The 13,900-nt window shown below is 37.7% G+C and overlaps 1 protein-coding gene across 5 annotated transcripts in view; it reads left to right on the top strand.

Moving 5' to 3' along the window:
* The window catches only part of LOC129949808 (E3 ubiquitin-protein ligase Ufd4), a 144,178-nt gene extending 130,683 nt beyond the window's left edge, over nucleotides 1–13,495 (top strand). For all 5 annotated transcript variants that reach the window (XM_056061457.1, XM_056061458.1, XM_056061456.1 and 2 more), the window contains 4 exons: nucleotides 6,025–9,249; nucleotides 9,314–9,561; nucleotides 9,624–11,752; nucleotides 11,818–13,495. In XM_056061457.1, the coding sequence (XP_055917432.1) occupies nucleotides 6,025–9,249; nucleotides 9,314–9,561; nucleotides 9,624–11,752; nucleotides 11,818–12,100 (5,885 nt within the window). In that variant the 3' untranslated portion in view covers nucleotides 12,101–13,495. The remainder of the gene's footprint in view (nucleotides 1–6,024; nucleotides 9,250–9,313; nucleotides 9,562–9,623; nucleotides 11,753–11,817) is intronic.
* Nucleotides 13,496–13,900: the final 405 nt, after the last annotated feature.

Raw genomic sequence — 13,900 nt, 5'->3', positions numbered from 1 at the left:
TTTCGTTTTCTTTTGGTTAACATTGTCCGATTTTTCATCATTTTAGCGAATATGTCAAGAAAAAATCAATGGACGATAATAAGAATAAATAAGAGCTTTTTCATCTGTCATACAACTCAGGCCTCGTTCCAAAAGGATGGAAAGCCGCATTTGTCCAGCCCACCCCCAAAAAAGGCGAATCTTCCTCACCCTCTAATTACTGACCAATTGCACTTATGCCCCTTCTTTCAAAGGTCATGGAAACACTGTTTAATTATCAGCTCAAGAAATATCTTGAAGATCGAAAACTTCTTAATGACCGTCAGTACGGCTTTCGAAGCAATAGGTCCTCTGGTGATCTCATGGTTCTTGTTACCGAACAGTGGACCAAATCTTTACGCATCGCTTTGATATTTCAAAAGCATTTGATATGGTTTGGCATCAGGCACTCTTATCGAAAATGCTTTCTTTCGGTTTTCATGAATCCCTGCTTCATTGGATTAGTATTTACCTCTCGGATCGTTCCATACAAGTAGTATTGGATGGATTCAAGTCTGAAGTCCATAAAATAAATGCTGGTGTGCCCCAGGGCTCTGTTCTATCTCCAACACTCTTTCTCATTTTTATTAATGATCTTCTGTTTGCAACTTCTAATCCAATACATTGTTTCGCTGACGATAGTACTCTTAGCTTTTCATATTCGTTTTCAGACTTCTCACATCCCTCTTCTTCGGATGTGGAACTGCAACGAAAAAATATGATAAGCTCTCAGTAAATTCCGACTTAAACAGCATTGTGAAATGAGGATTAAAAAACCACGTGGAATTTAATGCTTCTAAAACCCAATGCTATCTTGTATCGTTAAAGCGAGATATACACCCCTTGCCATTATCCATGGATGGCACTTGCATCGAGGAGATTGAACATCACGATATTCTCGGTATGTGTATCACCAACCACCTCTTGTGGAACGATCACATACGCGATGTTGCCTTAGGCGATGCAAGAAATGTTTCACACCTTTTGGTCTGGCTGTTATCTACAAGACTTATATACGTCCAAAGCTTGAGTATAACTCCCATCTCTGAGCTGGTGCTCCTTCAACTTACTTAAGCCTCTTGGATAGTATTGAACATTGAAATTGATAGGTGAAAATATCATCATAAGTTCATTTACATCGCTTGAACATCGTCGTTAGGTTTCTTGTAAATAGCCCGCTGCATTTCTCCTCTTAAACTGTTCAACCGTAATACTCGCGCTTCTAGGAATGCTCATCATTATACCCTCGAGTCCAACTTCGGCGGTACTGTCAAATACAGAGATTCGTTCTTTAGCCGTACTACGCGAATGTGGAATACCTTACCATACTCTGTCTTTCCTGGTCAATGCAATATTCAGTAATTCAAAACCAATGTGCACCGACATCTCCTTTTAAACCCTCTCTCCTCTTCCTAGTGCTCACACTGTGCCTCTGCATAATAAGGGTAGTAATGTCCCTTTGAGTGTGTGCTCAAGTACAAATTTGTTTGAAAAAAGTTGGTATAACCGGCATCCGATTCTACTTTCATACGTAGTACGATTTGAAAGTAGAATCGGAAATGAGTTTCGAATAAAATCAAAAGTAGAATCGAGTTACAATTACGAATGGTTAACGAAGTTCTGGAAAAATATAAATGCTTTGAAGTGGTCTTTTCGAAGTGAAGTGTTGTTCTCGGTTATTTAGAAAAGTGTGAATTACGAAATACTTACAAAACAAAATAATCAAAGCTTCAGTCGAACTTAAATAAATACGAATCTATAGATGGAACTTTTTCACAGCTCAAAATGTTTGAAAAATATTTTTGTTTAAATAAAAAACACTTTTTTGTTGGAATTTATAAAGTACGAATTTCTTCCGTTGAAGCCTGAGATAAGGTTAATTTTTGCTTGCGACATACAGTAACTATATGGCAAGTATTTCGTTCGTTAACAATTTCGAACTTGAGATTTGAATCAGATTTGACATTGCGAAAAAAGTGGGTCCCTAATTCTGTCCGTCAAATAAAAATAAAAGGCGCTCTAAAGTTTTTTGAGGAAAACATTTTTTAATCAAAGCTTTTCTTGATTTAATTTATTTAAAAATTAATAAAATGAGAGAGGATCTGATATGTTAAAATGTCGGGCTTTTTTGACGTAGTTTTTTTTAACTCAATTCTCGGGAGTCTCTTATTACTATTTTTATCAATCTGCTTACTCGTATTTTGATCTTAAAGGCGTCAACAAAACTTAAAAATTGTAGAGATACAAAGGTTTTGTTCTTGAATATAAGGAAATAGTTGCATTTAAGTACATAATTTCTCTAAAAAATTAAATTGAAACAAAGTAAGGTAGGTTAACAAATAAGTTGGGAAGAAAAGTTTTTGTAGCACTCACAAATTACCGTTTCAAAGCTTTCATGTCAATAGATATAAAACGTTTATGATGTTTTTAGTTTAACAAAAGTGTCACTTGATTTTTTTGGGACATTTGTATTATTGAAATTCGTGTTTAAATCTCAGTTCTAGAGCATCCATAGCAAAAGTAGATTTATTTAATTTTTTAAGAACTTATGTATTCAAAGGAAAACCAATTTTGATAGAAATAAAATGCACGACTGGGTTGCTAGAACTTGCTAATTTCATCCAAAAAGTCTGTTTAAAAATAGTTCGTATATTTTAAGATTTAAAAATGTACCTGCAAAGTGATGAACTTTTATTTGTCAAAAAATCTAATTTTACTTATTTTTTTCGACAATCATGGTAAGAACTTAATAAAGAGCTTATAAATATACATATGTACATTTAAATTTCGTCAAAAAATGTTGTTTTATTTTTAAAGAAAATCATCATCAATTTGATAATTGACAAGAGCTTGCACAGAAAGGGAAGAAATTTAAAATCGATCCATTAGTTCTTGAGTAAACTGAAAAACAAAATAACGGTTTTTTGAGGGGTAACCTTCTGGAGCAATAGGAAAATATGTTTTTCTTGTAGAAAGAAGCACACAAAATTTGGAAAAAGTTTAAGAAAAGTTACATGTTTGAACCAAACAATTATTATGGGAACTGCTGTTATTTTTCGAATTAATATAATGAAAAAAACGCCTTACACTAATAGGCTGAAAATCTTAATTTAAATCAACACAATTGTTTGGACTGTAAGGGATAGCAAAGACAAGCGGACGGAAGAAATCGGGGTCCCCACATGACCCCTACGACCCCTCCTGGATCCGCCATTGGTTCAAGCTACCCGATTGTGCACTGAATCTTTTCAACATTTTGTTTTAAATATAAATAACAAAATTATATTTATTGATTTAAAAAACAATATGTTCTTTAATTTAATGGTGACTTTTAACTCAAATCTCATTTAACAGAATTTTCGATTAAAGATATTTTTATCCTCGATGCCAACAAAAAGTTTTTAGAAGGAATATTTATTCTAGAAGCACCATAATCAAAATTCAGCTATTTTAGTGTTCTTATAATAAATGAGCAAATAAATCGTTTCCTAATTAAACTTGTGGTCTTCTTCGTCTGGGTGTTTCAAGATTAAAAGAAACACTTAAGAAGGCCATTTTCAGTGCTTTAGTGAGATTTAATTTAATTTAAGCCTCCAACAGACTTTAAAAAAGTCCTACATTTCTGCATCATTTCAATTTTCGATTTTGGTGTTTCCAGCACTACGGGCCTAAATATTCGTATGACCTTAATAAAAGGATATGTGATCATGTCGTTTGAATGTGCCTCGTTTGATATTTGTACCTGATATTTTTAAGTGATTCCAAATTTGAGAGTTCCAATTTTTGACTTGGCTTATGTTTGACCAGTAAATTTATTATAAAAACAAACTTGGTTCTTTACCCTCTGGCACAAAATTATGGAAAACCCTGCGTGAAATCGGTATTGGTAAACAATCTAAAAACCTGTTGGTGACGTCGATTGTGATGCACTCAACAAAAAGTTTACGTCCATGCCCTTAAACGTTGCTTCACCCGTTCATTTCTTACTGAGGAGGAACCAACTGCTATCAACAGCTCTATGAGTTTTATAAGAATACAGGAGAAAGACATTGTAGAGGCAATAACATCGATTAAATCTAATGCTACTGGCCTGGACCAAATGGACCCTAAGTTATTGAGACTACTGCTTCCATATATACTGCACTATATAACCTACATATTACATGTTACATGTATAACAGCATATTGACTACTTCCGAGTTTCCTTTAGAATGGAAGAAGGCTAAGATTATTCCCATACCCAAAAAGCAAACAGGTACTGCTACAGAATTTTGGCCGATTGTCTTTCTTCCGTTTCTTTCGAAGGTGCTTGAAAAAACTATTCTGGGGCAGATCCAAAAATATCTTACAATCAACAACCTGTTAAGTATCTGTCAGTTTGGTTTTCGACCTAAGCGCAGCTGCAAATCCGCCTTACTTTTTGTAACTGATGAAAAGCTAACCTGTTAGATTATTCAAAGGCTTTTGATACTGTTAACCACACAATTCCTTGTAGAAAGCTGCGAATTAACTTTGGGTTTTCTTTAGAGTCCTGTAAGCTTGTTCTTTCGTATCTCAGCGGAAGGCAACAATGCATGGTGGCCAATGGATACTCGTCTACATTTCTCAATGTTTTGAGTGGGGCACTCCACAGGGATCTATCCTTGGACCAATCCTCTTTTCATTTTACATAAATGAGTTACCACAAGTTACTAAACATTGTTTAATTCATCAAAAAAGAACGATCTCCGCCTTAACCCTGTCAAATCTACATCCCTCCCCATCTATCGCAAAAATTTTGATCTATCGGGTTTAAACCTGTTGAAACTTGACGACGAAACCATTGAATATGTTAGCACTGCTAGAAATCTAGGAGTAATATTCAATCGCACTCTCACTAGGGATGACTACCTTAATAGTGCCAATGGTAAAGTCTATGGAAGTCTCCGCCTTCTTCAAGTCACTCGAAATTTCACCCCGATCAAAACTAAATTGCTACTTGCTAAGTAGATTTCTGGTTGTAGCCTAGACAGACAATAAACTTTCGCTCTCTGAGTTACCTGCATGAAATCATCCAAACACAACAACCTGATTTTCTATACCGTACGCTGAATTTCCCTCATTCAACAAGATCCTTTGCTTTAATATTACCTCGATACAATTTTCTAAACACTGAGCGTCAATTTTTTATTCATATTGTACGCCTTTGGAATTCTCTGCCCATCGCTATGAGAAGAATAAGAAGCATAAGTAGATTTAAATTTTTACTTTTCAACTATTTGGCAAATAATTGATGTTAAATTTTCTCTTATTTATATAAATATGTAAATAGAAGTCTTAGTTATATAATTTTTATTCAAATTCTGAAATTAATGTAAAGGCTTGCAACACTTTATAAGACTCATGTCCTACCTTGTAAGCGATTTTTGAAATAAATAAAATACAAATACAAAATCTATTTTCGTAAGTCATTTATAGCCCCGTGTATTTTTAATAATGTTTTTTTAAGTCGGCCACAGTCGACCGAACCATTTTCAAAAAATCCAAATAGGTCCACCGAACCAATTTTTTAGTAGGGGTAATCCATCCATTGGATTTTAAATAATTCGAAAAAGTCCAACTGCATATAACAAATTGGCTTCATTAGACTAACCAAGCCAATCGTGATGGTGAAGGGTCAGCTTTAGATTTTTTTCCAATGGGAGAAAATTTTGTTCTAGGCATTCATAAATTGTATTTTTTCAAAAACTCTTCCATTCTATTTATTTTTACAGTCGTTTATCGAACGTTACTAATAAGTAAATGTGATTGTATTGTCATTAAAACACAGTTCCATAAATGTTATCAAATCATATTAATGTGGCAGAATAACATGTAATCCAGCTTGTTGTTCATTTTTAACAAAACGTCTTTTTCTGCATTTCATTAATTTATAAATATCTATGAAGAAATATCATTTAAATACTGAATTTTTGAGTATATTTCGTATTTCATTAAATATTTTTGTTTCTTCTTTTTTTTTTGTAGAAAACCGAGGCGAATTCTTAGAAAAACTTTTACGAGCCCGTTCAGCAGTTCGCCCAGGAACACCATCTCAACCAATTCTCCCAACTGTATCTGTACTTCGACTAGTTGTCGGCAACTGGGTTCTGCAAAGCCAAAAACAAAACCAACTGCACATTCATAATTCAGAAGGCCATCAAGTGACAATTCTGCAAGATGATTTGCCAGGTTTTATATTTGAAAGTAATCGCAGCACCAAGCACACATTTACCGCAGAAACTACTCTCGGTCCGGACTTTGCCTCCGGTTGGTCGGTAACAAAGAAGAAGAAAATCAAAACCAAAACCGAAGTTCAAAAGAACCAAGTCAAGAATCTGGCCCGAGATCTCTATAATAAGTACTTTAAGGCAGCGCAAGCGGTTCCACGTGGAGCGGTGGCTAAGCTCACAGCAATTGTAAAACTAATTGAAACTGCTCTGGAAGATCAACGTATGTCACCAAACACAAATTGGCAGGAGAAACTTAATAATGCTTTGAATGAACTCACGAAGTTGCTGCACGAGGATGGAGTTGTGAGCGCCTATGAAATGCACAGCTCTGGGCTGGTTCAGGCTCTCGTGGCTGTTCTTTCAAAGAACTACTGGGACAATGGACTCTCGAGGAACAGAATGAATAAGCTACAAAAGCAACGTATTGCAATCTTCAAGAATTGCATACTAAATAGCAAGAGCAGCGATAAGAAGAATACCGCCGGCATTCTCGTCCAGAAGTTGGTGTCTGTGTTGGAGAGCACTGAAAAGTTGCCAGTCTACATGTACGATGCTCCCGGAACTGGTTATGGCCTGCAGATTTTGACCAAACGCCTGCGATTCCGACTTGAGCGAGCTGCATGTGAGACAACCTTGTTCGATCGCACTGGAAGAACTCTGAAAATGGAACCGCTTGCCACTGTGGGGCAGTTGGCCAAGTACTTGCTTAAAATGGTCGCCAAGCAATGGTACGATATGGATCGCTCTGCATTTGTTTACTTGAAGAAGCTTAAGGACTACAAAGCTGGCATGGTATTTAAACATGAGTACGACTTCGACGAGGAAGGTTTGATATACTTCATTGGTTCGAATGGAAAAACAACCGAATGGGTGAATCCCGCACAATACGGACTTGTCCAGGTAACTAGTTCGGAAGGAAAGAATCTGCCGTATGGAAAGCTTGAGGATATCTTATCTCGGGATAGCGTCAGTGTGAATTGCCACACCAAAGACAACAAAAAAGCTTGGTTCGCCATTGATCTGGGACTTTACTTGGTCCCGAATGCATACACTTTGAGACACGCTCGAGGTTATGGCCGTAGTGCATTGCGCAATTGGATGCTTCAAGGTTCAAAGGACGGTGTCAGTTGGGTAACGCTTGTGACTCATTCAGATGACAAGAGCCTAGTTGAGCCCGGCAGCACGAGTACTTGGCCGATTGTATGTTCGCCCGACGAAAACCAAGGTTTCCGACACATCCGTGTGCAGCAGAATGGACGCAATGCCTCTGGCCAGACACACTATTTAAGCTTAAGTGGTTTTGAGATATACGGTCGAGTTGTGTCTGTTTGCGAGGACATGGGTAAAGGAGTTAAAGAGGCTGAGGCGAAAATACGCCGAGAACGACGACAAATCCGCGCGCAATTGAAACACATCACGAAAGGAGCGCGTGTTGTTCGGGGCGTAGATTGGCGCTGGGACGATCAGGATGGTAGTAGTGAGGGAACAGTCACAGGTGAGATTCACAATGGCTGGATCGATGTAAAGTGGGATCATGGTGTTCGGAACTCTTACCGCATGGGCGCTGAGGGCAAATACGATCTGAAACTGACCAATTGTGATAATCTGTCGGTGCTTGAAGGTGGCAACTCAGTTGCTCCCTTATCAAATATATCAAAGAAACTCGAGAACAAAAGTAATGCCCTAACTAGTCGCAAGTCAAGTTCGACACCATCACTGCCCGAGGCAACTGAATTAAATCGTAATTCGGTTGCCTCCTCAGATCAGGCAGCCTCCGCAGACAACCTCGCTTGGAAACAAGCCGTCGAGGCGATCACTGAGAACGTTTTCTCATCGGCAAAATCAGATATTGTCACGACAGCTAATCCCGATGGCAAGGACACCAGCGGTTCTTCAGTGGTGGTTCATCATTCGCTGCGAGAGAGGGAGAACATAACCGACTTGTCGGCAATAAACAATTCGATGCAAGCTATCAACGCCAACGTCGTGTCCGATTTAGCTACAATAACTGAAAATCTGGCCCTAGCTGACAATCTTTGCGGTGGCAGCAGCAGTGTGAACAATGCATCCAAGAACACACTAGCCGGTCTTCTGGCTAGTGGCCCCAGCAGCACTGGAGGTGCCACTCTCATTCGCCAGCAAAGCTATAGTGAGGAAAACAACAAGTCGTCAAACATCGAAGCCAACAACAAAATGAATGCGAGCAATTCTGTGAACAGTATCAGCAAGAGTCTATTGGTCAATTTGAGGGCCAACTCTGGTCAACGAGTTTCTCAATTCTCCACCGAAGCCATGGAAGTGATTGATAAGATGCGTGAAGGAGTTGACATGATTCGCAACAACACAAACAATATTCTTTCGTCTGACATCCTTTCCATACCTTCGTCCAATTGTCTTGCTTCGGGCGTGAAGATTCCCCTACCCAAGACCCATGACGCAACAGGTAGCACTGCAGTAGCTCCTCCGAGTGCATCCAGTACGACGGGTGGCGTTGTCATTCAGAAACCCGACGAAGTTATGCATTTCAAGAAGCAACTGGTGGAAAAACACATGGGCGAATGTTCAGCCGGTGGAAAAGACGATGCTAAGATAACGACACCACCTGCAGAGAATCCACCACCAGGAACAACATCCTCAACAGCAGTTTCCAGTCAAATGAGTGTGAGTGTACCAAATCTGACTACCACTTCAGTTTCTGAGGCTCCAGCCCAACCAGACACAGCAACGCCAACAAGACTACTGGAAACATTCGCCGCAATGGCTAGGCGACGTGCATCACAGGGAAATAACATCCAAAACGATCAAAAGATCAACAATTCGAACTCGAATGAGCGGAATAATCAAAACTCGGGAACTGGATTCTTCCCACGTGGACCTACTTCGGTGACCAGTTTGGTTAAGTTGGCCCTGTCTAGCAATTTCCATTCAGGATTATTAAGCACAGCTCAGAGCTATCCCAGTTTATCATCTAACAATGCTGGTAAGTTATTCATACGTCAATTAATTTAACCTTCAAGAAATAAAAATGCTTTTCTATTCTCCAGCAAACAATTCAGGATCAAATGTTGGAGGCGGGACGAATGCATCGCCTGGCAATCAAGTATCATCAACGATCAATCCAGCATTGACAATGAGTCTAACATCAACGTCAAGTGATAGCGAACAAGTGTCGTTGGAAGACTTCCTTGAGAGTTGCCGTGCACCTGCCTTGTTGGGTGACATGGACGACGACGATGACATGGACGAGGAAAACGACGACGAAGAAAACGAAGACGAATACGAAGAAGTTGGTGTAAGAAAATATTTACTTTCTAATTTACTAATGTACTGAAACTAACCAAATTTTATTTACAGAATACTCTCCTACAAGTTATGGTGTCCAGGAATCTTCTGACATTTATGGATGATGAAACTTTCGAGAATCGTTTAGCCGGTGTGGGCAAACGAAAATCTTGGGACGATGAATTCGTTTTGAAGCGCCAATTTTCAGCTTTGATTCCCGCCTTTGACCCACGTCCAGGCCGAACCAATGTCAATCAAACATCCGACTTGGAGATATCTCCACCTGGTTCAAGTACAGAAGTAGCAAAATCCAGTGAATATACAATTGTGCAACAGCCAGCTTTATGCTTAACTCTTAAGGGTCCAGGCATTGGTGGTGTTCCAGATGTTGAAGTGGAATTGCGAAACAACGAATGGTCGATATTCCGAGCGGTTCAGGAGCTTCTTCAAGCAACACAGCTGAATAAGGCAGATAAATTCCGCAAGGCATGGGAGCCAACTTACACGATTGTCTACAAGGAAGCATTGCCAAGCGATACAAGCAGTGCTGGCGATGAGGATGGTCCTAATACCCCAGTAATCTCCGTAAAGAGTGGTGCCTCAACTCTCTCACCCAACTCCCCTATGCGTAGTGGCTTTACGACGTCAGAAAATATCAATTGCAGTGTTGATGATGTCCTGCAGCTTCTGAGTCAGTTGAATGCCTTGAATCAGAAAGAAACAGAGAATCTGAATGAGAAGGATGAAAGAATGGAAGTAGAAGACGAAGTAGGCATTTGTACCCTACCTCCAGATATGTTCATGAGCAAGAAGATCACGAATAAGCTGCAGCAGCAAATACAAGACCCACTGGTTCTCTCCAGTAATAGCTTGCCCACGTGGTGTGAGGACTTAAACCAGTCCTGTCCGTTCCTATTCCCATTCGAGACACGTCAGTTGTACTTCAATTGCACTGCCTTTGGAGCTTCAAGGTCCATTGTATGCCTGCAGTCGCAACGTGATGTAACCCTGGAACGCCAACGTATGCCAGGTCTTAGCCCGCGACGTGACGATCAGCATGAATTCCGTGTCGGAAGGCTTAAGCATGAGCGTGTCAAGGTTCCACGCATGGATAACCTGCTCGATTGGGCAATGCAAGTAATGAAAGTCCATTGCAATCGAAAATCTGTTCTTGAGGTTGAATTCGTTGGTGAAGAAGGAACTGGCCTGGGACCTACCCTGGAGTTTTATGCTTTGGTTGCTGCTGAACTACAGCGTGCAGATCTGGGAATGTGGCTGTGCGAGGATGAAGAACAGAGTCTGGCCGTCGAAGATCAATATATTCACTTGGGCCAAGGCCAGAAACCCACTGGCTATTATGTTAGCCGTAGAGAATGTGGCCTATTTCCGGCACCTCTGCCACAAGACTCTGAAATTTGTGAACGAGTCTCAAAATACTATTGGTTCTTGGGAGTTTTTATTGCCAAGGTCTTGCAGGACATGCGTCTCGTCGACTTGCCACTTTCAGATTCATTCCTTCAACTACTCTGCCACAATAAGGTCCTATCTAAGTCGAGTGTCATTCAGGCAGTCAAGGCTTGTGATGATTTGATGATGTCATCGATTATATCCGAAGATTCAGAATTAGCTGATACATGTTCCAAACTCTTGGGCAATGAATTCCCCGAGTCTTGTTGGTATGATGGTGTACTTACCCAAGAAAATCTTGCTGAAATCGACCCAATTCGTGCAGAATTTATCAAAGAACTACAAGACATGGTCGTTCGGAAGCAAGCAATCGAAATGGATCCACATTTATCACCGGATCAACGAAATCTAGCAATAGCTGATTTGAAACTTATCACAAAGAATGGAGAGGCACAATTGGAGGATTTGGCTTTGACATTCACATATCTGCCTAGCTCACGTGTTTATGGCTTTCAATATGCCGAACTTGTACCAAATGGAGCTGCTATTGACGTAACGATACACAATCTTGAAGAGTATTGTGAACTTTTGATGAATTTCTCACTGCAAGATGGTATAGCCAAACAGTTGGAAGCATTCCATCGGGGCTTCTGTCAAGTATTCCCTCTGAAGAAGTTAGCTGCATTTAGTCCCCAAGAAGCACGTATGATGATTTGTGGCGAACAACATCCGCAATGGACAAGGGAAGATCTCATCAATTATACTGAACCAAAATTGGGCTATTCCAAAGATAGGTAAGTCTATATTTTTTTTAAATATAGTATTGTTATAGTATTAGTAACACTTATTTTATTTACAGTCCTGGTTTCCTTCGTTTTGTGAACGTTCTTCTTACCATGACTGGTCCCGAACGTAAAGCATTTCTACAATTCACCACCGGTTGCAGTAGTTTACCTCCAGGTGGTTTAGCCAATCTACACCCTCGCCTTACCGTTGTTCGGAAGGTCGATGCCGGTGAAGGTAGCTATCCATCAGTGAACACATGCGTACACTATTTAAAACTGCCCGACTATCCAACTGAAGAGATACTAAAAGACCGTCTATTGACTGCAACGAAAGAGAAAGGATTCCATTTGAATTAAGAGAACCACCCAACTACGCAAGCGTAACTTTAGGTCAAAGAGAGAGATTTATATTTGTTCCGTTTCCGTTTCTATACAAAAAATATTAGTACAGTACAATTCATATTCGGCCTTTAATATAATTAGAAAAAAACAAAAATGAAAAGCATTTGTTAAACAAAATTATTAAAACAAATTAATCTAAGTACATAAAATCAGCAAAAATAAGAGAAAAACAAAAACAAACTTTTACGCTTGATTTCAAAGAAGAAAAGTTCCAAAATTTTACTCTCCCTCCTTTGTCTCGTTCGTTGCCCTTTTAAATACAAAACGGGGGGAAATAAATACCAAATGTACGCATTGCGTTCCCATTTTTCTTCTCAAATGGAAATCATATACTTTTTGTGTAAATAGTTTTTAATTTATTAAAATATAAATATATTTGGTAATTATGTAATAAGAAAATTTTATCAATGTGTATGCGTACATTCATATATATATATATAAATAAAAATATAAAATAATAGTCAAACAAAAAAATGCAAAACAAAACTTCTATACAAGGGTGGGATAAATAATTAAACTAATTGATGATGATAATGATGACCAATTTGATGAAAATTCGAGCAAGAGATTGTGTGTGAAAGTATTTTTTGAACGAACGTATGCTTTTTGCTAATCAACCACTTTAACATACAAATTTTAAAATCAACTTAATAATTATATTCGTCGTCAATACACAGTACACACACCTGCGCAGTGGAGATTAATAATTTTTGTCTTAAAATTTGTCAAATAATATACAACAATTCATCTCATACAGAAGATTTATAGCATCAAAATTAAAACAAAAAAAAAATTGTAATAATTGCAATTTAGACAAAGCAAATTATTTTGTTGTACATGTTTGCTATAATCGAAACTTAAAAAACAAAATAAATAAGAATACACATATTTATGATAAACAAAAAAAAATATCTATTTTAGTGTTAAAAACTTAATAATAATACAAAATATGTTGTTTTTTTTTTCTTTTCTTTAATATAGTTTTCTTGTTTTCTTTATTTTTCTTCTTTTTTTTGAATAATTTAATTACATTTTTGTTTTTTTTTTTGTTGGTTGCACATCATTTGATAAATTGACAAAATGATCTTGTATTTAAATTACCTATAAATGTCATTGAAGTTTGATGTTAAAACTTAACAAAAATAAAAGAGTATACTTCCTCTCTTATTAAAATTAATATACAAACAAAAAATGAGAATCAGCGTGGATTACTACTAAAAAACTATCATTCATTAAATTAGTCTATATTATACATTATAAATACATAACAAAAACAATATTATTGAAATCATGTTGAATTATTATTCTAGAAGATAAAATAAATGAGAAAAAAATATTTAAAAAATGTAATTATTCTTTTCACGGTTAATTGATTGACTTTACAATTCTACTAATTGAAATAAAAGGCAGCAATGGAAAGAAATTGAACACCCTGAGCAGAGACGACTAAAACGAAGTTTAAAAAAAGTTGAAATCCTTGTGGTAAGTAGAAATAATTATTTTTTATTTTAAATTTATTGAACCATACAAAATTTTATATAAATTTGAATTAATTCTAACATAAATAATATTTAACAATAACTTAAATTAAAACATTTTTTGGCACAAAGGGGTCCCAAGTTTATACACTGTCAAATTACAAAATTAACATGTGTTTAACATGGCTAAAAAAAAGGAGTGTCGTTGGCGAGGTTCTTCTCCCGGTTAGTTGTGTGTGGCGGCATTCAGCCACGTAAGTATGCTGACTCTAGGCTA

This window comes from Eupeodes corollae, chromosome 3 (genome assembly GCF_945859685.1).
Source record: "Eupeodes corollae chromosome 3, idEupCoro1.1, whole genome shotgun sequence".
Lineage (NCBI taxonomy): Eukaryota > Metazoa > Arthropoda > Insecta > Diptera > Syrphidae > Eupeodes > Eupeodes corollae.
Note: the sequence above shows the minus strand (reverse complement) of the source record. Positions and strands in the feature narration are given on the sequence as shown.